Raw genomic sequence first — 19,378 nt, 5'->3', positions numbered from 1 at the left:
TTCTTTTGAGACAGGGTCTATCTACATAGAGTGGCTGTCCTGGAAGTATGTCCACCAGGCTGATGTTGAATTACAGAGATTCACCTGCTTCTGCCTCCCAAATGCTGGGATTAAAGGTGTGCACCACCATGTCTGGATGAAATTTGTTTTGATCCAGGTGCAATTCATACTCATCATTCAACTCATTTAATTTTGCAAAAATACTTTGAACAATTGCCTCACAGTACCGTTATGTGATTCTCACTTCCACCCCTCCGGTAAAGAAATGATACAGGCTGAACTGCTAGGCACCCCATTTCCCATTACAGTTATTCTCACTATAAACCATAACATCAACACTCAAATCACCGGGGGAACAATGGTTTACTTTGTGGTGCTCAGGAACTAAAGACTATAGAACTCCAGTACTGGTCCCTTCTTACGCACTTGGTTTATATTTCAAGATAACTTCAGAATTGAGGGGAAACCTCCCTGGAGAGCATGCTTTCAATAGCTCCCCGAGTTTAGTGATGACTTCTTCTCTTTGTTTAGAAATGTATTTGAGAATTTAATACATGTTGATTATATCTGGAAACCCTATTTACAACAGTATGCCTTTCTTCACAAAATGTAATATTGTAATATTCTCACTAACTGGTCACACAACAGAACACCACAGAAGTGAAATATTCTCTTATGCTACTAAGTGCTTGCTCATATGGAAAATACCAAAGCATACAGCACTACAATAAAAACATTCCGTGAAAGAATATGGAAGTAGTCAGTCCCAAACTTACTAATTTCTAGTCTTTTGTCCCCCAGCAGAGCAGATAAATGAAAGTGAATATGGTGTGGGGTTTGAGAGCATGAGGGGGTTATTTCATAGGACCAGCTTTCCCAGTGTCTCCACAGACACTTCAGCTGGAGTACCACCAAAAGAAAACATTGGAGTTGTGTGTGAAGAATGCAGTTGTTTATTTCTCTAAAAGAGTTACGACACTTGAAAAGATACTGGGGGTTGAGAATGAAGAAGCTGGCCTAGAGGTCTTGTTTCTGTCTCCCAAAGGTTGCAATCAAGCAGAACCACCACACCTACCTTGAAATGCCACCTTATTTGACAAATTTAATTTATTTTGACCAATTAATTTTTTTTTTGGATTTTTGAGATATAGTTTCTCCGTGGAGCCATGGCTAACTTGGAACTCGCTCTGTAGTCCAGGCTGGCCTCAAACTCACAGAGATTTGCCTGCTTCTGCCTCCTGAGTGCTGGCATTAAAGGTGTGTGACCATTGCCCAGCATGACCAATTAATTTTATTGTGTTATTAGATACCATGTCTATTTTATACAGATGTTAGTGGTGCTTGCCACATTTTATTCTTTTATGTGAACTGTGTGTGCATGTGTGTGTGTGGTGTGTGTGCATGTGTGTGTGTGGTGTGTGTATGTGTGGTGTGTGTGTGGTGTGGTGTGTGTGTGAACTGTGTGTGTGTATGTGTGTGGTGTGTGTGTGTGGTGTGTGTGTGGTGTGTGTGTGGGGGGTGTGCGTGTGTGTATGTATGAAGGTCAGAGGTGAATGTCAGGCATTGTTCCTCAGGAGCCTTCTAACATATTTTTTGAGTCAGGGTCTCTCACTGGGACCTGGGCTTCACCAGCTGGTTTAGGCTGGTGGGACCAATCCCAGAGATCTGCCTGTCTCTGCCTCCCCAGCACTGGGATCAGAAGTGCACCACCATGCCTGTATCTTCTGCATGAGTCCTGAGAATTGAACTCGGGTATTCATGCTTGTGCAGGAAGCTTTTACTGGATAAGGTATCTCCCCAGCTGGACACATTTCATCTTGAAGCATCTATCTAATATTCTGTGAGATGAGTATGCTCTACATAGTTGAGCAAGTAATCATGCTTTTTAAGGTCACTGAGTTGAATTACATGGAGATAGAAGCAAAGCAGAGAAATGCTTCAGGTTGAAAAGATCATTAACACTTTTTTTATAGAATTGAATTCTAAGAAGAATCCCAAGAAGGAAGCCAAAGAGAAAGACTCGACAATTCATTTCATTTAGATACTATTTGAGTTAAGAAAACTAAGGGAAAAGTAGGTAGATGACACAAAAACATGTTAGTTTACTAAGGCACATTCCTATACAGGGTTTAATTAAAAGAGATCACAACCTATGTGCTTCTTGCTAAAGTACAACTACTGAAATAAAATGGTAACCTTTTCTGATATATTTTAATGGTTTTTATCTACATTTTTCAAGTGTTTGTCTTTGAAAAATGATAGAGACAGTTGATGCAAAATTTAATTCTTGTGGAAATAAAGATAAAGGCAGATGGGCCTTTGGAGATGACTCATGGATAAATTGCTAGATTTGAAAGTGTGCGAATCACAGTTTGGATCCCCAGAACCCACATAAGTGCCAGGTAGTCACGGTGGCCCACGTGTGACCCCAGAGCACAAGAGATGGAGACAGGAGATCTCAGAGCAAGCTGACTAGCCACATTAGTCAAATTGCCCAGCTCTGGGTTTAAATAAGAGACCCTCCCTCTATAGACAGGGTGGAAAGCAATAGAAGATGACACCTGATGTCACGAGAATACTGCATACACACAGGCCCACAGAAAAAGCAAAGACATGAACTCACCTGCGCACTTGGAGCTTCACCCTTACATTCCTGAAAATCTATGGATGTTAACAAAGAATCACTTTTCTCACAGCTGGCTTGGCTGATAAGAGTATCCACGTAGTTGGGCTGAGGGAAGATAATGTGGCTCTTTCGAGAGTCTGCGGTGAGTGAAACCTCATGGGAATATGTTTGCAGGAAAGCCTGAACCCCATCCAAACCTACAAAGTGTGAGGCGGGTGCATCTTCCAGCCCACCACCTGAAGCCAGCAGCCTGTGTGACTTGTGCCAATGCCACAGTCTGAGAGCCAATAGCACCATGACAAAGACAAGGAAAACACAGGAAACAGTGGCCACTGCCACCACCAGGTAGAGAGTGATGTCTGAATCATCAGGTTCACTGGGGGTCCTGATGCTGCCCAGGTCTGCCAAAACATCAGGAATGCTGTTGGCCACAGCCACGGTGAGCGTCACAGTGGCTGAGAGTGGGGGCTGGCCATGGTCCTGGACAGCTACCACAAGGCTCTGTTTAAGAGCATCTCTGTCCAGAAGGGCCCTTGCTGTGCGCACCTCACCTGTGTGTAGCCCCACTGAGAAAAGCCCTGGCTCACTGGCTTTAAGCAGCCGGTAGGACAGCCAAGCATTTGGGCCCGAGTCTTTATCCACAGCCACCACCTTGGTCACTAGGTATCCAGGTTCTGCAGAACGGGGAGCCAACTCCACCCCTGTGGAACCATCAGTGGGGAGAGCAGGGTACAGGATCTCAGGGGCATTGTCATTCTGGTCCAGCACAAAGAGGTTCAATGACACATTACTGCTGAGAGGTGGGTCCCCACTGTCACGTGCAGTCACTCTTAGTTGTAGGTTCCGAAACTGCTCATAGTCGAAGGATCCAAGTGCATATAGGACACCAGTGTCAGAGTTGATGGAGATATAGGAAGACACTGGGGTCCCCTGGATGGTGTCCTCAGCTAAAGCATAGGTGACTTGGGCATTCTTGTCACTGTCGGGGTCTTGTGCCGTCACTGAGAAGATGGAGGCGCCTCTGGGATTGTTCTCAGGGATGTGGATGGAGTAAGAGGAAGCAGAGAAGGTGGGCGGGTTGTCATTGGTGTCTGACACATGAATGGATATGTGACTTTCTGTGGACAGAGGAGGAATTCCGCCATCTGTGGCTTTCAGTGTGATGTTGTATATAGACATCTTTTCCCGGTCCAGGTTTTGGGCAGTGGCCAACCTGTAATAATTATCAATCGATCGCTCTAATTTAAAAGGCAGCTTTTCTGAGAAGGAGCAGCTCACCTCACCATTCTTTCCTGAATCTTTGTCTTGGAGGTAGAAAAGAGCGACCACTGTCCCAGGTGGTGTATCTTCAGGGACTGGACTGCTCACAGACGTGACAGTCACTTCTGGGGCATTATCATTCACGTCTAAAATCGTGATCAGTACTTTCGCTTTGGTCAGACTACCAGCACCATCTTGAGCCTGAACTTCCAGTTCATAGAAGCTGGATTCTTCATAATCCAGACCTTTTAAAGTTGACAATTCTCCTGTGGTGGAGCTCAGGTGGAATATTTGTAGAAGTTCTGGAGTTATTTTCCAGAAAGAATATGTCACTTCCCCATTGACTCCCTCATCCAAGTCGACAGCATTTACTGTGAGAAGTCTTGTGCCTACTGGCACGTTCTCAGGGACCGTCACTTGATAGCGGGGCAGAGAGAAGACTGGCATGTGATCGTTCACATCCACCACTGTCACGCGGATGCTGGCGGTACCAGATCGGGGTGGGTCTCCGCCATCATAGGCCGTGAGGACCAGGTGGTGAACCCCCTCTTCTTCCCGATCAAGAGCCTTCTCTAGCACCAGTTCTGGGATCTTAGTTCCATCATCTCCACTTTGAACAACCAGGGAGAAGTGGCGATTGGGAGTGAGCTGGTATTTCTGGAGGGAGTTCGTGCCCACGTCTGAATCGGTAGCTTCCTTTAGTGGAAACCGCACCCCAGGAACTGCATTCTCCATGATTTTTATGTTTATTTCTTCCGTTAAGAATCTGGGGGCGTTGTCATTAACATCCATTATTTCCACCTCTATAGGATAAAGATTCATTTTGTCTTCTATCAAAATGTTAAAGCTTATGAGACACTGCGGGCTCTGGGCACACAGCTCCTCCCGGTCTATCCTCCCCGCGGTGACCAAGCTGCCGCTCCGCGAGTTCAGAGAGAAAAGCTGGGTCTTACCTTTGGAGACGATGCGGACTCCGCGTTCCGCCAGTTCCCGAGGCAGCAGTCCCAGGTCCTTGGTGATATTTCCCACAAAAGACCCTCTGTCTGTCTCTTCAAACACTGAGTAGTGAATCTTTTCTGCCCAGGCTTCCCAACCGGTCCCCAGAAGGATGGAGAGCAGCAGGAATCCTCTGTAGTCCGCGCCCCTCTGCCCAGTCGCCATTGCTGTCCTGCGGATTTTGCTCAGACCCTGAGAGGTCTCGGAATGTGCCTCAGGACCCAGTTGTGTCCTCCCGGACCCCCAGGGTGCGGAAGAGAAGCAGGGAATCCAGCTGATTAGAGGGTTGAGCTTGGCGCAGCTCGGAGGAGGGCTAGTACCAGTCTGCCCTTTGTGCTGTAAACTCGGTGGTTCTGAGCGGCACCATCTTCTCCTGGTTGGTGAACAGCGGCACGCAGAGTCCTTTTTAAGTTACTGCACCATCCTGAAGCAAAATGAACTGATTTTACAGAAAACTGTTTACTTCTTCAAAACTTCTCTTTATTTAAATTTCTTCACTCCGGACACTACAAATATACTTTAAAGATGTATTTTAAGGTATGGACTATTTGATAAATCCAAATGCTTTTAAAAACATCTTCTCACGGAGCAACTTTGAAGTTACGTTCTTGGGCACCAATTCACATTTTAGTTAGAGAAAATTAAGCTTTTGTAAGCAAGCATGTAAACGTTATTTAAGTCTGTATGGTAATTCTACACTGCAAATATATCTGTATAGACTGTGTTACCTTCTCTGTTGAATTTTCTGTTGATGAACCATTTGTTTGGAGCTCTGTTCAGTTTATTTCTCCCTAAAAATGTAGATATTTTACAATGGACTCTCTCTGCTGGTTTATTCTTTCCCCTTGACAACTGCCACTTCGACAGCTGTTTGATCAGAAACAATGGTATATGCAGATGACAAAACAGCCAGGTGATCTTGTGGATTTGTTTCCATGAGGATTCAGAACTTAATACATGGTCAAACTCTCTGACAGCTTAGCTTGGTGCTAATTATTTGCATGGTAAGTTGATCTAAAGTTCCTTTAGTTCCTGATTTCCTGATGTTCCATAGTTAGTTGACCAACTCAAGTGAATAAATGACTATGGTGAGGGTAGAAGCTGATGGACTTTTCTACAGTGAAAAGCTTTATTTGTTCAAAGTATATGGCCTCAGGATGCTCAGGTGAAAGACTGAAATAAACCAGGCATTTGCTCATCAAGCCCAGTTAGCTAGCTTTGGTAGTGCTGATAGTCAAGATGCATTTTAAAATCACTCAAAATTGATGATAGTAAAATAGCTCTGGTCCTCTCAGAGCTTTTAACACAACCATATTTTTGTAGGAGCCTATTTTTTATTTTATTTTATTTTTGAGACAGGGTTTCTGTGTGTAGCTTTGGAGTCTGTCCTGGAACTTTCTCTGTAGACCAGACTGGCCTTGAACTCAGAGAGAATTGCCTGCCTCTGCGTTCTGAGTGCTGGGATCAAAGGTGTGCACCACCACCATTCAGCTATAGGAGGCTACTTAATTCACATGGCTAATACATAAGATATGGATTGTTTAAAATTAGTATTGAATTAAAACAAAACCAAAGAACCATATTACCAATGTTCAAACAAACCTTTCAAAACAAAATTTGAAAACTCATGACTGGAAAGAAAAACTTCCATAATAACTATAAACATATAAATGGCACATTATCGACTTAGGAAAACATGTATTACTCCCATCTTCTTATTTAAAAGCATAAACTAGTCAGGTATGATGGTAGTCTAGCATTTGGGAGGTGGAGGCAAGAGGACCCCAAGTTTACGGCCAGGATGGTCAGACAGGGAGTTCTAGACTGCACTGTGTTGCACAACAAGATCATGTCAAAAAACCTGTTAGTTTTGGTTTTCTTCTTCTCTTTTCCTCTTTTCTTGCCCATTTTTCTTTCCTTTTTTCTCTTCCCTCTCTTTGCTCCTCCCTCCTCCCTCCCCTGTGGCAGTGTTTAAACCAAGGACATCAGAAGGGCAAGGCAAGGCGAGCTCATCCGTTACTTAGCTTTGTAGTGTTGAGCACTGACACGGGAGCTTTGTGCATAGCCGGCAAGTCCCAGACCAAAGAGCTGTCTGCCAACCTCTTAATCTATCTTTATTATTACTGTCAGCATCAGATTACAAGGGAAGAGTCCCATACACTTTTAATTATATATTCTAAGCTTGTTTTTATGCCATGTGCACATTGAGGAGTATGAGTAGCCAGCCTGTTCCACTGTCAGATCACAGAATCTTCTAACAGAATTGGGAAACGTTTAATCATTCAGCAACCCTGTAAATTATTGAATCTTCTGAATTTTGGCAATCCCTTGGCTATGAATTTTACCCCCTCCGCCTTGAGGCAGCTCCTCACTGTGTAGCACAGGCTAGCTTCAGACTTCTGCTTCAGTCCTCCAAGGTCTGCACCACCACACCTACCGGATGTCAGCTGCTTACTTTTGAGGAGGGCCAATCCGAGACCCTCCCACCTCAGTGGGGTCCCTTTCTTGTTATTCCTGCTAGAGTAACTTTGACAATTAAGAAAGTATCATTTTTGTTTAATTTGGCTTGGTAATCCATAACATTATTTGTATCTTCGACCATAAAGAATAAAACCAACTCCTCTAAATAATAACCCTCATTTCCTTCAAATCCTTAGATACAGAATTTCTATGTGTTAAACTCTAGTTCCTGTGTGACAGGAGCTTATTTTCTTTAAATGCTAAATTATGCAAATTTTCACTCGTATCCATTAAATTCATTAAATCCATTAAATCTTCATCCTCCAATTCACCAGTCAGGCTATATTTTTAGAGGTATTTATTTTAAGTGATTTCGTATTAAAACTCATTTCATTATTAATTTTTATCAAGTACCTAATACACATATGTCATTGTAGCCAATTTAACAATACAGCAATTATAATGATAGTGATGTCAACAAACACTTGTTTACTGTACTACTTTATTGCTGAAAAGAGATTCCACAAAGTTGTTTTATTTCATCTTTCAGAATTGTGTGAGGAGGTAGATAAAGCAAGGTTTAAAAAGTTTAGTATCAACTGGAAGACCATAGAGATTTTCATTGGCTTAAAAGAGTGACAAATGGTTCCAGGCATATTATTCCATTGTTTTAAATCCCAAAGATTAGGCAGTCCCCTCCAGAGGCATCAGTGATTTTTAAAATTTAATTCATAAGGAGTAAAAAAGGTTGTTTCTCTGCTACCATTGCAGTGGCATCAGCCAAGACAAAGTCCAGTGCATTTGTGACCTCTGACCGAAGCAAGACCCATAAAGGGCATTTCAACACCCTTCCAGCATTTGGAAGGTTATGTGTTTTCCGCTTTTCAAAGAACTGAGACAAACACGTGATATCCAATCTATGTCCTTGTGAAAGGATGACACTGTAAAGGACGGCAGACCAGCAAAGCCACTCAGCTTAAACGTAATCTGTAATGAACACGGGTAGTAGGAAAATACTAATGGCAAAATGGCATTTACCCCAGCAATCAGTCAACACTAGACAAATGTCACAAAAGGACACTGGAACAGAAAGTCAACCCTCACCAAATAGGACAGGAAAAGGGCAGATATGGGAAGAAACAACCAAAACGCAAAGATTGAGAATGTGCACATAACTTTCACTAAGAATGGCGAAGTTGGTAGAATGCTTGTCTAGCACGCACTAGGCCCTGGGTTTGATTCTCAGCACTTGATAAACCAGGTGTGGTAGTACACACCCCTGAGGCAGAGGCGGGAGGATCAGCTAAGTGAAGACAGCTTGGGAAACAAGAGACCTTGTCTGAATAAAAGGAAAATTAATCTCATGTGGTGAATCACCATTTTGGAAAACATCTGCAATTATTATGTAATATTGAGGGAAAATGAAAAACTAAGATCTTAACTGTACATAGTAGAAGCTTTAATTCCAGTTTTCAGATTTGAATAGAAATTGCCTAACTGTCCTATAACAGGGAAAAAAAAACCCTTGGAAATAAAATGTATAAAATCAAAGCTATAGAAGAAAGGAGTAAACAAGTACAGAGTATGAAATGAAATAAGATTTTTTTCCTATGATAATCAAGAAAGAGACAGAGCTCTGCTGATAGAAATGGAAAACACCAGAGTTATATTGCGAGTTTTCATTGCTGTGACAAAAACATCCTAAGAAACTAACTTGAAAGGGAGAGAGATTTGTTTTTGACTCACAGGTTCAGAGTTTTGTTCACTGGACTCTCGCACTGTTGCTCTGAGGTTGTGGTGAGGCGGAATATCACAGTAGGAGCGTGGTATAACAAGGCTCTTCGCCTTGTGGCATCAGTAAACACAACTCCAGGGGAATAATATGCCCTTTAAGGTTGTATCTCCAAACAACCAACTTCCTCCTACTGGGATCCACCGTCCAGAGCTTCCATCGCTTACCTATAGTCCACCCACTTATCAACCCATCAATGAATCGATCTACTGATGATGTCAGAATCCTTACAATACAACACCTGTCCGAAAGATCACCTCTCATTTGAGATGAAGCCTTGGATCTCTGGGAGACAGTTCATATGCAAACAATGGCAAATATGATTCATTGCAAAGGAGAAAAGACTTATCACCGTTCAAAGAGAATGTTACAATTTACTATATATTTTTTTAATAAAAGCAATAACCTTACCTGACCAAGAGAGTCTTCCTCTTTGCAAAAAGCTGAGTCTTCCTGTATCAATAAAGGTTCGTTTTTTTCACAGCCCTCCTGACTGATGAGTGTGTGGGCATAGTTGGGCTGGGGAAAGATCAGATGACTCTTCCTCGAGTCTGCTGTGAGGGAGACCTCATGGGAATAGGTCTGCAGAAAAGCCTGTACCCCATCAATACCCACAAAGTGCGAAGTGGACATATTTGATACACCTTTCCTTGTGGCCTTTAGCAGTCTCGACTTATGCCAGCGCCACAGCCTAAGCACCAGAAGTCCTATAACAAAAGCAAGGAAGATGCAAGAGACGGTGGCCACTGCCACCACCAGATAGATTGTAAGGCTTGACTCATCAGACTTTTGTGGAAGATCAAGGCTTCCCAAGTCAGCCAGGATGTCAGGAATGCTGCTGGCCACAGCCACAGTGAGTGTGACAGTGGCTGAGAGAGGAGGCTGGCCATGGTCCTGCACAGACACCACCAGGCTCTGCTTCAGAGCATCTCTGTCCAGCAGGGCCCGGGCAGTGCGAACCTCGCCTGTGTGCAGCCCCACTGAGAAGAGCCCTGGCTCGCTGGCCTTGATCAGGCGGTAGGACAGCCAGGCGTTCTGTCCCGAGTCTTTGTCCACTGCCACCACCTTGGTCACTAGGTACCCAGGCTCTGCAGAGCGAGGAGCCAATTCCACACCAGTAGAACCATCAGTGGGGAGGGCAGGGTACAGGATCTCAGGTACATTGTCATTCTGGTCCAGTACAAACAAGTTTAGTGACACGTTGCTGCTGAGTGGGGGTTTCCCTCTGTCGCTCGCGGACACCAGTAGATTGAGTTCTTTAAACTGTTCATAGTCAAAGGAACACAGTGCATACAGGACACCAGTGTTGGAGTTGATGGAGAGGAGGGAGGACAGAGGTGGACCCTGGAGGGTTTCTTTCAGAGAGTAGATAATTTCGGCATTCTCTTCACTGTCAGGGTCCACTGCGTTCAAAGAGAAGATGGAGATGCCTTTAGGGTTATTCTCAGGGACATAAACAGAGTAGGATGAACGGGAGAAAACTGGTGGGTTGTCATTAATGTCCGCCACACCCAAGGAGATGAACCTTGCTGTAGACAGAGGAGGTGTTCCTCTGTCCGTGGCTGTCACAGTGATGTTATATGAGGACACCTGTTCCCGATCCAGTTCTGTCTTTGTCACTAGTCGAAAATAATTGTCTAGCGATTCTTCCAGTTTAAATGGGAGACTTTCTGAGATAGAGCACGTTACCAGGCCATTCTGTTCAGAGTCTTTATCATAAACTTGAAAAAGAGCAATTACTGTCCCCGGAGGTGCGTTTTCAGCAACTGCTCTGCTACCAGATGTCACGACCACTTCTGGTGCATTGTCGTTCACATCCAAGACAGTTATTAAGACTTTGGCTCTGTCTTGAAGACCTGGCTGATCCCGCGCTTCAACATCCAGCTCATAAAATTTTGAATCCTCATAGTCTAGAGTTTCAGAAGTGGAAATTTCTCCAGTTAGACGATCCAAGCAGAAAATCTGCGAGATCTTTTCTGTGATCTTCACAAAGGAATATGCTATTTCTGCGTGGACTCCTTCGTCCTGGTCGGTGGCATTAACTGTTAAGAATCGGGTACCCACCGGCAGATTTTCAGGAACACTCACACGATAGACAGGTTGAGTAAAGACTGGAGCATTGTCATTCACATCTACAACAGTTACCAGAATGCGTGCCATGCCTGTTCGGACAGGCTCACCACCATCCATGGCAGTAAGGACCAGATGGTGAACTGCTTCTCCCTCCCTGTCCAGGGCATGCTCTAACACCAGCTCCGGGTACTTGGGCCCATGGGCTTGGCTTTGCACATGTACTGAGAAGTGATTATTATCGCTCAGCTTGAAGCTCTGAATGGAGTTCACTCCCACATCAGGGTCATAGACATCCATTAGTAGAAAACGAGAGGATGGAGCTGCATTTTCGAGAATTTTCACTTCCAAATCTTCCTTTAAGAATCGCGGTGCATTGTCATTAATGTCTACTATTTCCACTTCCACAGGATAAAGATTTAGTTTATCCTCCACAAGGATGTTAAAGCTCACGAGACAGGGCGCGCTCTGGGCGCACAGCTCCTCCCGGTCTATCCTGCCCGCGGTGACCAAGCTGCCGCTTCGCGGGTTCAGGGAGAAAAGCTGCGACCTACCTCTGGAGACGATGCGGACCCCGCGCTCCGCCAGCTCGCGGGGCTCCAGCCCCAGGTCCTTGGAGATGCTGCCCACGAAGGAGCCTTTATCCAGCTCCTCAGGAATAGAGTAGCGGATTTGCCCAGCTTCGGAACTCCACAACCACCACAGGAGATTGAAAAGCAGGAGCAGCTCACAACAGGGCGGGCGCCTCTGCAGATCCGCCATGACTAGCTTGTTAAAGACTTCCTAGGGATTACTGGTAGGACGAACAGCTCCACCCCACTTTGTAATGCACAAAATTAGAGGTGAAGGTCCTTAAATGAACAGAGACCAGTTGAGAACCATTTCAGGTAAGAATTCCCGCACAGCAAAGAGGACACAACCCGGTTTCTATTGATTTTCTTGCTCGGGTTAGGGAACAGCGACACTTAGAGTCTGAACTTCATATTGCATCCATTTGTGAAGCTGGTAGAGGATTTTATTTCTGTTAAATTTGCAATTATGACATTTATATTTATCTCCATAAGAGAGTGAATGAAACATAAGATTAATATGCTCAATTTCGAGTGATCTTAAGTGTTTCCTGAAAAATGCTCACTTTTTTTAATGGAAATATTTCTTAGAATCTTGTAGGTTAGAAATGGTATCACACTTTTCTGGATGTCTTGAATCTTCACCTGCATTTGTTCACTGTTAGTAAGGTCACTGATAACCATAAATACATGATGAACGAATCTACTACAGTGTCGGCAAGTAGGAGAGTTGCCATTTTTAGATGTCTTTGTCTATTTAACATTTAAAGAACAGCTGTAAAAAAAGGCTACATTTTGTGTATGCTTTTTTAAAAAATAAAGAGAAAGTGAAAATCTATAGGCTACATAAAACTTTTTTATTGTAAAGTCAATACTTTTTTTTTTGAGACAGAGTTTTTTTCTGCGTATTCCCGACAGTCCTGGAATTCACTTCACAGATCAGGCTGGCCTTGAACTCAGAGATCCACCTGCCCCTGCCTCCCAAGTGCTGGGATTAAAAGTATGCACTACCATTGCCCACCAACACATTTTTATTGAAGGGATTCACTGTCCATCGAGGTCACCAAAGTTCAAGATTTCTGAAAATTCCCTTTCTCAAGAAAGACAATTAATCTAGTTGTGATATCAGTGCAAAAATTCTTTTATCTCTCCTTGTATTAAAAACACATACTCATGACAATTAAACCATTGTCCATGGGAGGATTTCTGGCAACTTCTCACCTTAGGAGAAGTGAGTTTTCAAACAACTCTCTTTAGGAGCCATTTTAAGGCAGATATGCCTCTCTTGTATTGACTGTTAACAAATTTAGATCATATTCATTCCTATCACTGTCAGAATACTACGCTGTATATGACTATGCCAGTGCTACATCGAAACAAACATCCATTCACAGGGTTTTTTTTTTTTTTTGGTTTTTCGAGACAGGGTTTCTCTGTAGCTTTGGTGCCTGTCCCGGAACTAGCTCTTGTAAACCAGGCTGGCTTCGAACTCCCAGAGATCCACCTGCCTCTGCCTCCCGAGTGCTGGGATTAAAGGCGTGCGCCACCACCGCCCAGCATTCACAGGTATTTTTAACACAGACCTCATGTTCAGACCATGTCTCATTATTCATGACATGATCCCTTTGAGTTGTTTTGTGTGTCATATTCCTTCTTGCATGTGTCAAAACTCATGCTGACAAGGAGTCTTCAGTTGAAAAAGAGGACTCATTTTTGTACATGTCTTCCATGCTACATAAAACATTTTTAATACATTTATTTATTATATTGTACACAGGATATTTGTGATTGACTGCATGCAAAGTAAGTGGATTGTTGAATTGTATGGAGTTCTGTTTAATTCAGAAGATAATGTCTGGGGTTGGGAATGTAGTTTGAATAACAATGGCCTCCATTGGCTCACATATTTGGGTGCTTAAGGAGTGGCACTATTTGAAAGGATTAAGAGGTGTGGTCTTGTTGGAGCATGTGTGGTCTTGTTTAAGGAAGTACGTCATTAGGGGTGGATTTTTGGGTTTCAAAAGCCCTAGCCAGTCCCAGAGTCTGTCTGTCTCTTCCTGCTGCCTGTAGATCCTGATGTAGAATCCTTAGCTATTCCTCCAACACCAAGTCTGCCTGCATGCTGCCATGCTCTCCACCAGAACAAAGGACTAAACCTCTGAAACTGTAACCAAGTCCAATTAAATGTTTCATTTATAAGAGTTACCATGGTCATAGTGTCTCATCACAGCAACAGAACAGTGACCAAGACAGGAATATAACCCAGTAGTAGTATGCTTGTTTAGATGTCAAAAGTTTTGAATTTAATGCTAAGCACTACAGCAGGCCTTTTGTGGACTGTCAGCCCCAACATCATGATACTGAGACTTACTATGAAATTATGAAAATTTGGCATAAGCTTAGGCTTGTTTCTAACTAGCTCATATAACTTAAATTAACTTATTTATGCTAATCTATATGCTATCATGTGGCTCATGGCATTTACCTCCCCTCCTGCATGTCCTGCTTCCTTTGCTTCTGGCTGGTAATTCTCCCTTTCTTCTTCCCTAAAACTCTCTGTCCCCCAGAAGTCCTGACTAATTTCTTCCTGCTAGCTATTGGCCAATCTGACACATTTTCACACAGTGTAAACGAATATTCTGCAACATTTCCCCTTTTCGTCTAAATAAAAAGGAAAAGCTTTAGCACTAACATACAATAACTCCAAATAATAAGAACAATGACCAGATTGGAATTACATTTACAATGTCCAGTCCATTTGTATTTGGCAAATTTAGAGCAAATAGTCCATTATCTATCCTCTCTTGATGAGTCCAAAGTTTTGTAGCTAATTTACTTTCTATCATGATTAAGCAAACCTGTAATTTTATCTAGTCTTCAACCCCATCAGAGACCTGAGAAGGATATAACATTACCTGAGTAAACAGGAAGTACAGAGCAAACAACTTCCAAAACTAAGAAATGACAGCAACATCTGGTAGCCTGGGCAGTCGCTCCTAGGTTCCTCTGTAATACTGGAGCATCCATCTTTGGTCTACAGGCTTAGAATATCTGACAAACTTTTCTGTGAAGCAGGACGTTTTGAAGGACTGTCCTACCTTCTCTTGGCAAAGTTCTGTAGTTGCCTTCTTTTGGGTCCTGCTTGTCCAATTTGGACAGCATATTGTCAGCAGTCTAAGCAAGGGCAGTTTCTTGCCCAAATGGTTAGCTTTTGCCACAAATAAAGCAAACTCCATATGATGGTTCTTGGATGCCCATCATCCTTTTTTTGAAGTAGGTTGGTACTGCCAGGAACAGACATGTCTCACTGTCATAAAAAGCCTTAGTTATTATAACATTTAAAGTGCTATATTCTGCAGGTTTTCAGAGTGTTTGAAGATCATCTATCTATCTAAAATATATCTTTTTTTTTTGGTTTTTTGAGACAGGGTTTCTCTGTGGCTTTAGAGCCTGTCCTGGAACTAGCTCTGTAGACCAGGCTGGTCTCGAACTTGCAGAGATCCGCCTGCCTCTGCCTCCCGAGTGCTGGGATTAAAAGCGTGTGCCACCATAACCTTGAAAACATATCTCACATGACTACTGTTATAGATGACTAACAACCTGTATTTCTTTATTATCTTAAATAGTTTTCAAGGACTAAAACTGTACATTAGATTTTTAAATGAGATGCATAGGTACAATACCTTAAACACGATTAGAAACATATATAGAATATAACAAAAAACCTTAAATTTATATCAATATACAAAAATCCATACCAAATATTTGAGACTAGTGGTTGTTCAAACATGGACTCAACAATCCACCCTTTATCCCATCATTTCCATGATATACCTCACCTTTTTCCCTTCAGAACGAGACCTCTGAATGTAATCCCTTTTGTTCAGCCTTTTTCCTGACCATGATCAATAACAACTTATAACTAACCCCCCTAAATGATAACAAACATTTACAATCCACTAAATGACCAAAACCCCCACACCTCACCTCTTAGGAATGTGGGTATCATGTTTTCTAGACTGCTTCCTGTTGTCTGGAGGTGTTGGAATCTTTAGAGAACTCTGAGAACACTGAGATAATGGTCATGTTCTAGAAAAACTAGCCATAACCTTTGTTGTCGGTTCTCTGTGCAATGGGAAAGTACAAGGATTATCTGCAGTTCTGGCTATATTAGTCTGTGAGACTAGACCTTCTCAGCCAGCAGGCTTGAAGCAGTTCGGGATGCACAACTCTGAGGAAACTACAGCAGAGGCATCCTGAGAGACTGGATCACCTGGACCACCTGGACCACCTGGACCACCTGCTTTTTGTGGTGTCTTGTCCTGTTGCTCTGGAAACACACAAGCTTTTAAAGAAACACACATATCTGCATCAACACAGTATGGACTATACATTGTACATAATCCAACTAAAGTTGATATTTTCGTTTTAAGTTTGAGCAACTATGTCACCTGTCTTGTAGTTGCTGTAGGTTTATTTCTTTATATCTGTAGTCAACATTTTTCAGGAGGCCTCCTCCTCTATCAAATCTGATTCTCTTTTAACCTTGAGTGAATCCACAGCCTTTTGTTTGTGGAAACAAAAGCATAACCTCTTCCCCAACACAATACATTTTTTGAATTCCATTTTAAAGTTAAGGCATGCCTAAAGCATCTAGGCTGGTTTAATCCAGCAGTCCCTCTTACAGTCCCGTGTCTCTCAGCATTTGTTGTCCACTCATTGGCAATCAGAAGTGTTAAAGCCAACAAGACACCGTATAGGATCCAGACTCTATCTATATTTTCCATCTTTATGTGGATGATACTTTTTACATTATTTTATTCTCTTTAAAGACTTTATATTACTATTTATAAACTTTACATTTTTTTCTATGACTATCTAAACCCATTTTCATTTAGTTTTTAAGCCTAGGCACAAATTTTAAACACACTGTTACCTGTTTAGATTTTTTTTGGTGTGGATTTGTCTTTGCTGAGAACCTGTAGCATTCTCTGACTTTTTTGTGTGTTACAAATCTTAAACTTTGTGAGCTACCATGTGACTCAGCTTAGTGCATGGTGCTGGTGGCTGGATCCAGCCCACAGGTAGTGGTTAGTAGCCACATCTCTGTATGCTACTGAGCCTACATGAGAGACTGTGTTCACCAGGTTTGACTCTGTGTTCTGAAATTTTTTAAAAAAACTTTTTCAGGCCTATGTGTGTTCCCACATTTTGCATCAAGTATAGCAGGGTTTTCTGAACCACAAACTCCCAAATCATGACACAGAAGCTTATTATTAATTATAAAAGCTTGACCTTAGCTTAGGCTTGTTTCTTTCTTTTTTTTTTTTTTGTTTTTTGGTTTTTTCGAGACAGGGTTTCTCTGTGGCTTTGGAGCCTGTCCTGGAACTAGCTCTGTAGACCAGGCTGGTCTCGAACTCACAGAGATCCGCCTGCCTCTGCCTCCCGAGTGCTGGGATTAAAGGCGTGCGCCACCATCACCCTGCTTTTTTTTTTTAAAGATTATTTATTATGTACACAGTGTTCAGCCTCCATGTGTGCCTGCAGGCCAGAAGAGGGCGCCAGATCTCATTACAGATGGCTGTGAGCCACCATGTGGGTTGCTGGGAATTGAACTCAGGACCTCTGGAGGAGCAGTCAGTGCTCTTAACCTCTGAGCCATCTCTCCAGCCCCGGCTTGTTTCTAACTAGCTCTTATAACTTAAATTAATCCATTTCTATTAATCAATATGCTGTCACATGGCTTGTGGCTTTACCTCTTCTCCTGCATGTCTTGCTTTCTTTGCTTCTGGCTGGTTATGATGCCTTTCTTCTTCCCCAAAACCTCTCTGTCTCCAGAAGTCCTGCCTAACCTTCCTGCTAACTATTGGCCATCAACTCTTTATTAAACCAATCACAGTGACATATTTCCACACAGTTTAAAGGAATATTCCATAACAAAGTACTACCAAAGGTGTAGATAATGTGTCATATTAATAATATGATACATTACTTTGTTGAAATGTTTTTGGTTGTATTGTTTTAGAATTAACAAAAAAATTAAGACCATTTGGAGTCTTTCTTCAGAAAAGCAATTGCAATACAGATAAGCAGACAAAGGATTTCCTTACTACATGCTTCACTCCAAGAAAAATTAACAAACACAACAGAATCAAGGAGTTATTAATCTGCACTATCTCATCTCTAAGTCAATGAGTCCCCTCCTCATTACACATAGAAAAGATTTTTTGTTTTGTTTTTGTTTCTTGAGACAAGGTTTCTCTGTAGCTTTGGAGCCTGCCCTGGAACTAGCTTTTGTAGACCAGGCTGGCCTTGAACCCACAAAGATCCACCTGCCTCTGCTTCGTGAGTACTGGGATTAAAGCCGTGTGCCACCCCCCCAATGACATAGGAAAGATTTGAAGGAACCATTTGTAAGTTGATTGAATCAAAGTCATGATTGGACTGTTGTTGCTGGCTGGCACTTTCAACCCAAAAGGCTTCATTCTTGAGGTAGGACATCTTTGGGCTTTATGCTGAGAAAATTAAACTCAGTGCCTGGAGAATGTTAGGCGGTTCATCCCTTGTCATAGTTGGGGTAAAGGAAAAATAAAATTGCAGTCTTGGAGCATAGATCAAGCTCAAAACAGACTCCAGTGTTGTAGCTATAAGAGTGTAACAGATTGTTGGTGGAGGTTGCTTGTTTGTTCCTAGCTTCTCAGACCTGAAATAATCACCCAGAAACTATATTATTTGCAATATTCTTTGACCAATAGCATTTCTGGAAATAAATGAACAGCCTCTGCCATCAGATTGGTGCACCAATATGTGCCACCTAAATCCACATAAAATCTGAGCTTATAAACAATTCTAGACACACAAAAAAACAAAGTTTAGCCATTTTTTTGGATGGGCTCTGTTCACTGGCACCATAGCTCATTTAAGAGAGGTCTTCCTGATTCAGCATTAACAGTAAAAAAAAAAAAGAAAACAAAAAACCATGCAGCTCCTTTATGAAATGACTACTTCCTGGTTCATGATAGCTGCACATACAGCTCTGGCTCCTTCAGGAGGCCAAGCACTTAAGTGTCTGTGAACAGTGTGTTACAAATTGCCTAATGATGGGGCTGGAGAGATGGCTCAGAGGTTAAGAGCATTGCCTGCTCTTCCAAGGTCTGAGTTCAATTTCCAGCAACCACATGGTGGCTCACAACCATCTGTAATAAGGTCTGGTGCCCTCTTCTGGCCAGCAGGCATATACACAGACAGAATATTGTATACATAATAAATAAATATTTAAAAAATAAAAAAAAACCAAAAAACAAATTGCCTAATGGTGACACAGACCTGCTGCAACTCTGGCCTGGGGAGGAAAGAATGGCTCTCAGAGGCGGCAAACATGCCTCCACCATGTTGGACTGGGTGTGGCAAGCAGGCAAGACCTTTACATTGTTCCTAGCCATGACTGCTTATCATTTAAAAGGAAAAAAAAGTACTCCTTTTCAAAAAATAATTACAGATATGCATACAATAAAGCCAAATCCAGATGGAAAAGACTGCTAAGTGGGTCATAGTGTTGGATAAATGTACGTAGGCTTGAGAGAAAGAGAAAGAGGAAAAAGAGTA

The 19,378-nt window shown here is 42.5% G+C and overlaps 1 protein-coding gene across 10 annotated transcripts in view; it reads right to left on the bottom strand.

Annotated features, from left to right (window-relative positions):
- The window catches only part of LOC101987887 (protocadherin gamma-C4), a 183,832-nt gene that overhangs the window by 116,744 nt on the left and 47,710 nt on the right, over positions 1–19,378 (bottom strand). The window contains exon 1 of one of the 10 annotated variants that reach the window (XM_013349446.2): positions 9,546–12,073. The exons of 8 other annotated variants lie outside the window; for them this stretch is intronic. In XM_013349446.2, the coding sequence (XP_013204900.1) occupies positions 9,546–11,966 (2,421 nt within the window). In that variant the 5' untranslated portion in view covers positions 11,967–12,073. Of the gene's footprint in view, positions 1–2,623; positions 5,246–9,545; positions 12,074–19,378 lie in introns of those variants that run through there. One more of the 10 variants, XM_013349445.2, reaches the window with a different exon arrangement.

This window comes from Microtus ochrogaster, chromosome 18, assembly GCF_000317375.1.
Source record: "Microtus ochrogaster isolate Prairie Vole_2 chromosome 18, MicOch1.0, whole genome shotgun sequence".
Taxonomy (NCBI): Eukaryota; Metazoa; Chordata; class Mammalia; order Rodentia; family Cricetidae; genus Microtus; species Microtus ochrogaster.
The sequence above is the reverse complement of the archived record's forward strand: the minus strand, read 5'-3'. Positions and strand labels throughout refer to the sequence as shown.